We start from the raw sequence: 10,056 nt of genomic DNA, 5'->3' as shown, positions 1-10,056 counted from the left end.
GTCTGTCTGTTACTCTACTGAGTCTGTCTGTCTGTTACTCTACTGAGTCTGTCTGTCTGTTACTCTACTGAGTCTGTTACTCTACTGAGTCTGTCTGTCTGTTACTCTACTGAGTCTGTCTGTCTGTTACTCTACTGAGTCTGTTACTCTACTGAGTCGTCTGTCTGTTACTCTACTGAGTCTGTCTGTCTGTTACTCTACTGAGCCGCCTGTCTCGCCTGTCTGTTACTCTACTGAGTCGCCTGTCTGTTACTCTGCTGAGTCGCCTGTCTGTTACTCTACTGAGCCGCCTGTCTCGCCTGTCTGTTACTCTGCTGAGTCGCCTGTCTGTTACTCTGCTGAGTCGCCTGTCTGTTACTCTGCTGAGTCGCCTGTCTGTTACTCTACACTATGTGACTGAGTCGCCAGTCTGTTTTCTGGCTTTGTCTCTGTCTGTTACTTTGTGTGGAGGAGCCAGACGAAGCCCTTCCAACAGAAGGAAATGATCACATGCGTTTGGTTGAACAGAACAAGAAACAGGGAAGGTGAATAAAGAAGAGGAGAGTCTCATCTACCCTCTTTCCCACCCTAGTCTACCCCCCCTCTCTCTCCCACCCTAATCGACCCCCTCTCTCTCTCCCACCCTAGTCTACGCTCTCTCTCCCACCCTAATCGACCCCCTCTCTCTCTCCCACCCTAATCGACCCCCTCTCTCTCTCCCACCCTAGTCTACGCTCTCTCTCCCACCCTAATCGACCCCCTCTCTCTCTCCCACCCTAGTCGACCCTCTCTCCCACCCTAGTCGACCCTCTCTCCCACCCTAGTCGACCCTCTCTCTCCCTTCCACCCTAGTCGACCCCAACGCTCCCTCCCTTTTCTGTTGCAGATGTGAATTTTCTATCTTAATTCCTTCCTCTCTGTAGAAGCAAGTCTTTTCAACTTCTCCCCTTCTCTTTTTGCAGAAGTTTCTACCCCCCCCCCCCGCTTTTTTTGCAGAAGCAAGTTCTTCCTCTACCGCTCCCTTCAGCCCCGTCTCTTTTTTGCAGAAGTTTTGTTTTCCCTCCCCCGGCCTCACCCCTCCCTCGCTTCCTGCCCGCCCACCCTGGCCTCACCCCTCCCTCTGTTCCTCTTTTTGCGGAAGCAAGTTTTTCTACCTCCTTCTCGTCTACAGAAGTGTCTGTTCTCTCTCTCTCTCCGTCACTCTGTCGGTAGCGTTCGCGTCGACTGGCCAGAGTCCGCGAGCTGTTCTCTCCATTCATCTCCTTCCGTATCATCCCTCAGGGTAAGTAGAGTGTTCTCTCGGCCGACCGGTCATGTCCAGACATGTCTGGGTGGATCTACTGATAAACACACAACCAGGCAGAAGCCTTTTTTTTACAACGCAAAACAAAGAAAACTACGAGGAGAAGTGACTAAGGTGACACGTTTTTAACGTAGTTGTAATGAAACAGGCAGGGAGCAGGACTCGAACCCTCGACCTTCTAGCCCGAAGTCCAGCGCGCTATCGACTGTGCCGCAAAAGCCTGCTCCAGCGGCAGAGTCGATAGCCGCGCGTATAAACCCAGGGTTGTATCGTATAAACCGTCGTTACGGTAGAGAGAGGCCGCAGCTAGAGGGACTTTGTTCCAGCTGTATAGCTGTAGTGACACCGCTGTTCTGCGTGGAGTCAACATGCCTTATTGACGACGTAGCCGTGACAGACCACTTTAAACAGACAAGTTTCCTGTATTACAAGGCTACGTTGATGTAATGTGTTGGTGTTATATACAGTGTGTGACCTGTATCGTTCATTTCATGCCACGGGGGCATTCCTCAGTCTAACACAACCTAGACCTGACTATCTGTATCTCTGACTCTCTCTCTCTCTCTCTGTCAGTCTCTCTGTCAGTCTCTCTGTCAGTCTCTCTGTCAGTCTCTCTCTCTCTCTCTCTCTCTCTCTCTCTGTCAGTCTCTCTGTCAGTCTCTCTGTCAGTCTCTCTCTCTCTCTCGGTCAGTCTCTCTGTCTCTCTCTCTCTCTCTGTCAGTCTCTCTGACTCTCTCTCTCTCTCTCTCTGTCAGTCTCTCTGTCAGTCTCTCTGTCAGTCTCTCTGTCAGTCTCTCTGACTCTCTCTCTCTCTCTCTCTCTCTCTCTCTCTCTGTCAGTCTCTCTGTCAGTCTCTCTGTCAGTCTCTCTCTCTCTCTCTCTCTCTCTCTCTGTCAGTCTCTCTGTCAGTCTCTCTCTCTCTCTCTCTCGGTCAGTCTCTCTGTCTCTCTCTCTCTCTCTGTCTGTCTCTCTCTGGTGTTTTCAGTTAGAGGGTGATTTTAGGACCATTTAAAGTGTGTGTGACGTTGCAGTTTAGTGCAAAAACATATTATTTTGATTCAACAGGAACTACAGAAGCCTCTCATTGGCTCATCTCACTTTCTGGTTCTGCATTGTCCCGATTGGCTATGGCTTACCACAGCTTCCTGCTCGAGCCAATCAGCTGCCACTCCTGGAACAAGGACCGGACCCGTGAGTAGAACACCCTCTCTGATTGGTCAATAGGACTTCCTCCCTACAGAAGTAGAATCACTAGTGGAAAGCCAACGCAGATGTTGTTGAACAGACTCACAAAGCTGAGTTGTAGTGAAATTAATTTGACTTTCATTACAGATAGACAACCTATTGAAACACACACACACACACACACACACGCCAAACTAACTGACATTGATCCAAGTTAAAAACAAAAACAGGCTTAAGTTGAGTGAGTCTGACGGAGGACTGTGATTGGCTCCCATGTGGCTGGAGGTATTTCCTGTTGTAGCGAGGGGGGGGGGGGGGGGTGTTCACACACTGGGTCTCTCAGTAGAGAAACGTCTTGGTGTTCTACAGAGGAAACTAACTCCATATTTGGTTTGTTTGGATCTGAGTCTTGGGTTTCTGCTCAAAGTGGATGCTGGGTCTGGGCAGAGCTCAACCACAACCACAGTGTGTGTGAGTCACACAAACAGGAACAGGAGGTGAACTGACGGTTTCAACTCTGACACGAGAGAAACGCACTGAGAGGCACGGAGACACAGACGCAAACAGACACGCTGAGAGACACAGACGCAGACAGACACGCTGAGAGACACGGAGACACAGACGCCAGATAGACACGCTGAGAGACACGGAGACACAGACGCAGACAGACACGCTGAGAGACACGGAGACACAGACGCAGACAGACACGCTGAGAGACACGGAGACACAGACGCAGACAGACACGCTGAGAGACACGGAGACACAGACGCAGACAGACACGCTGAGAGACACGGAGACACAGACGCAGACAGACACGCTGAGAGACACGGAGACACAGACGCAGACAGACACGCTGAGAGACACGGAGACACAGACAGAGACAGACACGCTGAGAGACACGGAGACACAGACGCAGACAGACACGCTGAGAGACACGGAGACACAGACGCAGACAGACACGCTGAGAGACACGGAGACACAGACGCAGACAGACACGCTGAGAGACACGGAGACACAGACGCAGACAGACACGCTGAGAGACACGGAGACACAGACAGAGACAGACACGCTGAGAGACACGGAGACACAGACGCAGACAGACACGCTGAGAGACACGGAGACACAGACGCAGACAGACACGGAGACACAGACGCAGACAGACACGCTGAGAGACGCCGACAGAGAGACACAGACAGACACGCTGAGAGACACGGAGACACAGACGCAGACAGACACGCTGAGAGACACGGAGACACAGACGCAGACAGACACGCTGAGAGACACAGACGCAGACGCAGACAGACACGCTGAGAGACACGGAGACACAGACGCAGACAGACACGCTGAGAGACACGGAGACACAGACGCAGACAGACACGCTGAGAGACACGGAGACACAGACGCAGACAGACACGCTGAGAGACACAGACGCAGACAGACACGCTGAGAGACACAGACGCAGACAGACACGCTGAGAGACACGGAGACACAGACGCAGACAGACACGCTGAGAGACACGGAGACACAGACGCAGACAGACACGCTGAGAGACACGGAGACACAGACGCAGACAGACACGCTGAGAGACACGGAGACACAGACGCAGACAGACACGCTGAGAGACACGGAGACACAGACGCAGACAGACACGCTGAGAGACAGACGCAGACAGACACGCTGAGAGACACGGAGACACAGACGCAGACAGACACGCTGAGAGACACGGAGACACAGACGCAGACAGACACGCTGGGAGACACAGACGCAGACAGACACGCTGAGAGACACGGAGACACAGACGCAGACAGACACGGAGACACAGACGCAGACAGACACGCTGAGAGACGCCGACAGAGAGACACAGACAGACACGCTGAGAGACACGGAGACACAGACGCAGACAGACACGGAGACACAGACGCAGACAGACACGCTGAGAGACACAGACGCAGACGCAGACAGACACGCTGAGAGACACGGAGACACAGACGCAGACAGACACGCTGAGAGACACGGAGACACAGACGCAGACAGACACGCTGAGAGACACAGACGCAGACAGACACGCTGAGCAGACACAGACGCAGACAGACACGCTGAGAGACACGGAGACACAGACGCAGACAGACACGCTGAGAGACACGGAGACACAGACGCAGACAGACACGCTGAGAGACACGGAGACACAGACGCAGACAGACACGCTGAGAGACACGGAGACACAGACGCAGACAGACACGCTGAGAGACACGGAGACACAGACGCAGACAGACACGCTGAGAGACACGGAGACACAGACGCAGACGGACACGCTGAGAGACACGGAGACACAGACGCAGACAGACACGCTGAGAGACACGGAGACACAGACGCAGACAGACACGCTGAGAGACACGGAGACACAGACGCAGACAGACACGCTGAGAGACACGGAGACACAGACGCAGACAGACACGCTGAGAGACACGGAGACACAGACGCAGACAGACACGCTGAGAGACACGGAGACACAGACGCAGACAGACACGCTGAGAGACACGGAGACACAGACGCAGACAGACACGCTGAGAGACACGGAGACACAGACGCAGACAGACACGCTGAGAGACACGGAGACACAGACGCAGACAGACACGCTGAGAGGCACGGAGACACAGACGCAGACAGACACGCTGAGAGGCACGGAGACACAGACGCAGACAGACACGCTGAGAGGCACGGAGACACAGACGCAGACAGACACGCTGAGAGGCACGGAGACACAGACGCAGACAGACACGCTGAGAGGCACGGAGACACAGACGCAGACAGACACGCTGAGAGACGCCGACAGAGACACAGACAGACAGACACGCTGAGAGACACGGAGACACAGACGCAGACAGACACGCTGAGAGACGCCGACAGAGAGACACAGACATAGACACACACACACACATGGACGCTGAGAGAGGAGTGTGACCTTGCTTCCCACGCTATACTGTTACAAACACACTCCCTCACACTCCCTCACACTCATTCACACTCACTCACACTCCCTCACTCACTAACACACTCACTCACTCCCTCACACTCACTCACTAACACGAACCAACAGCCCTCTGATATATATAGTGTGATATCTCCCTGTAGAGATTGATCTGATATATAGTGTGATATCTCCCTGTAGAGATTGATCTGATATATATAGTGTGATATCTCCCTGTAGAGATTGATCTGATATATAGTGTGATATCTCCCTGTAGAGATTGATCTGATATATAGTGTGATATCTCCCTGTAGAGATTGATCTTATGATATATACAGTGGGGAGAACAAGTATTTGATACACTGCCGATTTTGCAGGTTTTCCTACTTACAAAGCATGTAGAGGTCTGTAATTTTTATCATAGGTACACTTCAACTATGAGAGACGGAATCTAAAACAAAAATCCAGAAAATCACATTGTATGATTTTTAAGTAATTAATTTGCATTTTATTGCATGACATAAGTATTTGATACATCAGAAAAGCAGAACTTAATATTTGGTACAGAAACCTTTGTTTGCAATTACAGAGATCATACGTTTCCTGTAGTTCTTGACTAGGTTTGCACACACTGCAGCAGGGATTTTGGCCCACTCCTCCCTACAGATCTTCTCCAGATCCTTCAGGTTTCGGGGCTGTCGCTGGGCAATACGGACTTTCAGCTCCCTCCAAAGATTTTCTATTGGGTTCAGGTCTGGAGACTGGCTAGGCCACTCCAGGACCTTGAGATGCTTCTTACGGAGCCACTCCTTAGTTGCCATGGCTGTGTGCTTCGTGTCGTTGTCATGCTGGAAGACCCAGCCACGACCCATCTTCAATGCTCTTACTGAGGGAAGGAGGTTGTTGGCCAAGATCTTGCGATACATGGCCCCATCCATCCTCCCCTCAATACGGTGCAGTCGTCCTGTCCCCTTTGCAGAAAAGCATCCCCAAAGAATGATGTTTCCACCTCCATGTTTCACGGTTGGGATGGTGTTCTTGGGGTTGTACTCATACTTCTTCTTCCTCCAAACACGGCGAGTGGAGTTAGACCAAAAAGCTCTATTTTTGTCTCATCAGACCACATGACCTTCTCCCATTCCTCCTCTGGATCATCCAGATGGTCATTGGCAAACTTCAGACAGGCCTGGACATGCACTGGCTTAAGCAGGGGGACCTTGCGTCCGCTGCAGGATTTTAATCCATGACGGCGTAGTGTGTTACTAATGGTTTTCTTTGAGACTGTGGTCCCAGCTCTCTTCAGGTCATTGACCAGGTCCTGCCGTGTAGTTCTGGGCTGATCCCTCACCTTCCTCATGATCATTGATGCCCCACGAGGTGAAATCTTGCATGAAGCCCCAGACCGAGGGTGATTGACCGTCATCTTGAACTTCTTCCATTTTCTAATAATTGCGCCAACAGTTGTTTCCTTCTCACCAAGCTGCTTGCCTATTGTCCTGTAGCCCATCCCAGCCTTGTGCAGGTCTACAATTTTATCCCTGATGTCCTTACACAGCTCTCTGGTCTTGGCCATTGTGGAGAGGTTGGAATCTGTTTGATTGTGTGTGGACAGGTGTCTTTTATACAGGTAACGAGTTCAAACAGGTGCAGTTAATACAGGTAATGAGTGGAGAACAGGAGGGCTTCTTAAAGAAAAACTAACAGGTCTGTGAGAGCCGGAATTCTTACTGGTTGGTAGGTGATCAAATACTTATGTCATGCAATAAAGTGCAAATTAATTATTTAAAAATCATACAATGTGATTTTCTGGATTTTTTTTTAGATTCCGTCTCTCACAGTTGAAGTGTACCTATGATAAAAATTACAGACCTCTACATGCTTTGTAAGTAGGAAAACCTGCAAAATCGGCAGTGTATCAAATACTTGTTCTCCCCACTGTATAGTGTGATATCTCCCTGTAGAGATTGATCTGATGATATATATAGTGTGATATCTCCCTGTAGAGATTGATCTGATGATATATATAGTGTGATATCTCCCTGTAGAGATTGATCTGATATATAGTGTGATATCTCCCTGTAGAGATTGATCTGATGATATATATAGTGTGATATCTCCCTGTAGAGATTGATCTGATATATAGTGTGATATCTCCCCGTAGAGATTGATCTGATGATATATATAGTGTGATACCTCCCTGTAGAGATTGATCTGATATATAGTGTGATATCTCCCTGTAGAGATTGATCTGATATATAGTGTGTTATCTCCCTGTAGAGATTGATCTGATGATATATTGTGATATCTCCCTGTAGAGATTGATCTGATGATATATATAGTGTGATATCTCCCTGTAGAGATTGATCTGATATATAGTGTGATATCTCCCTGTAGAGATTGATCTGATATATATAGTGTGATATCTCCCTGTAGAGATATATAGTGTGATATCTCCCTGTAGAGACTGTTCTGATATATAGTGTGTTATCTCCCTGTAGAGATTGATCTGATGATATATTGTGATATCTCCCTGTAGAGATTGATCTGATGATATATATATAGTGTGATATCTCCCTGTAGAGATTGATCTGATGATATATGTAGTGTGATATCTCCCTGTTGAGATTGCTCTGATGATATATATAGTGTGATATCTCCCTGTAGAGATTGATCTGATGATATATTGTATTCTCTCCATGTAGAGATAGATCTGATGATATATATAATGTATTCTCTCCATGTAGAGATTGATCTGATGATATATATAATGTATTCTCTCCATGTAGAGATTGATCTGATGATATATTGTATTCTCTCCATGTAGAGATTGATCTGATATACAGTGGGGAGAACAAGTATTTGATACACTGCCGATTTTGCAGGTTTTCCTACTTACAAAGCATTTAGAGGTCTGTAATTTTTATCATAGGTACGCTTCAACCGTGAGAGACGGAATCTAAAACAAAAATCCAGAAAATCACATTGTATGATTTTTAAGTAATTAATTTGCATTTTATTGCATGACATAAGTATTTGATACATCAGAAAAGCAGAACTTAATATTTGCTACAGAAACCTTTGTTTGCGATTACAGAGATCATACGTTTCCTGTAGTTCTTGACCAGGTTTGCACACACTGCAGCAGGGATTTTGGCCCACTCCTCCATGCAGACCTTCTCCAGATCCTTCAGGTTTCGGGGCTGTCGCTGGGCAATACGGACTTTCAGCTCCCTCCAAAGATTTTCTATTGGGTTCAGGTCTGGAGAATGGCTAGGCCACTCCAGGACCTTGAGATGCTTCTTACGGAGCCACTCCTTAGTTGCCCTGGCTGTGTGTTTCGGGTCGTTGTCATGCTGGAAGACCCAGCCACGACCCATCTTCAATGCTCTTATTGAGGGAAGGAGGTTGTTGGCCAAGATCTCGCGATACATGGCCCTATCCATCCTCCCCTCAATACGGTGCAGTCGTCCTGTCCCCTTTGCAGAAAAGCATCCCCAAAGAATGATGTTTCCACCTCCATGCTTCACGGTTGGGATGGTGTCTTGGGGTTGTACTCATCCTTCTTCTTCCTCCAAACACGGCGAGTGGAGTTTAGACCAAAAAGCTCTATTTTTGTCTCATCAGACCACATGACCTTCTCCCATTCCTCCTCTGGATCATCCAGATGGTCATTGGCAAACTTCAGACGGGCCTGGACATGTGCTGGCTTGAGCAAGGAGACCTTGCGTGCGCTGCAGGATTTTAATCCATGACGGCGTAGTGTATTACTAAGGGTTTTCTTTGAGACTGTGGTCCCAGCTCTCTTCAGGTTATTGACCAGGTCCTGCCGTGTAGTTCTGGGCTGATCCCTCACCTTCCTCATGATCATTGATGCCCCACGAGGTGAGATCTTTAATGGAGCCCCAGACCGAGGGTGATTGACCGTCATCTTGAACTTCTTCCATTTTCTAATAATTGCGCCAACAGTTGTTGCCTTCTCACCAAGCTGCTTGCCTATTGTCCTGCAGCCCATCCCAGCCTTGTGCAGGTCTACAATTGTATCCCTGATGTCCTTACACAGCTATCTGGTCTTGGCCATTGTGGAGAGGTTGGAGTCTGTTTGATTGAGTGTGTGGAGAGGTGTCTTTTATACAGGTAACGAGTTCAAACAGGTGCAGTTAATACAGGTAATGAGTGGAGATGAGGAGGGCTTCTTAAAGAAAAACTAACAGGTCTGTGAGAGCTGGAATTCTTACTGGTTGGTAGGTGATCAAATACTTATGTCATGCAATAAAATGCAAATGAATTACTTAAAAATCATACAATGTGATTTTCTGGAATTTTGTTTTAGATTCCGTCTCTCACAGTGTAAGTGTACCAATGATAAAAATTACAGACCTCTAAATGCTTTGGAAGTAGGAAAACCTGCAAAATCGGCAGTGTATCAAATACTTGTTCTCCCCACTGTATATCATATATTCTCTCCATGTAGAGATTGATCTGATGATATATTGTATTCTCTCCATGTACAGATTGATCTGATGATATATAGTGTGATACCTCCCTGTAGAGATTGATCTGATATATAGTGTGATATCTCCATGTAGAGATTGATCTGATGAAATATATAATGTATTCTCTC

At 48.2% G+C, this 10,056-nt stretch overlaps 1 protein-coding gene across 1 annotated transcript in view; it reads left to right on the top strand.

Annotated features, from left to right (window-relative positions):
• The first annotated feature begins 1,104 nt into the window (after positions 1-1,104).
• The window catches only part of arpc1b (actin related protein 2/3 complex, subunit 1B), a 30,859-nt gene continuing 21,907 nt past the window's right edge, over positions 1,105-10,056 (top strand). Inside the window, exons 1-2 of the mRNA XM_071390209.1 lie at positions 1,105-1,261; positions 2,348-2,473. Coding sequence (XP_071246310.1) covers positions 2,410-2,473 — 64 coding nt within the window. The 5' untranslated portion in view covers positions 1,105-1,261; positions 2,348-2,409. The remainder of the gene's footprint in view (positions 1,262-2,347; positions 2,474-10,056) is intronic.

The sequence above is a fragment of the Salvelinus alpinus genome, chromosome 2, assembly GCF_045679555.1.
Source record: "Salvelinus alpinus chromosome 2, SLU_Salpinus.1, whole genome shotgun sequence".
Classification (NCBI taxonomy): Eukaryota; Metazoa; Chordata; class Actinopteri; order Salmoniformes; family Salmonidae; genus Salvelinus; species Salvelinus alpinus.
Note: the sequence above shows the minus strand (reverse complement) of the source record. Positions and strands in the feature narration are given on the sequence as shown.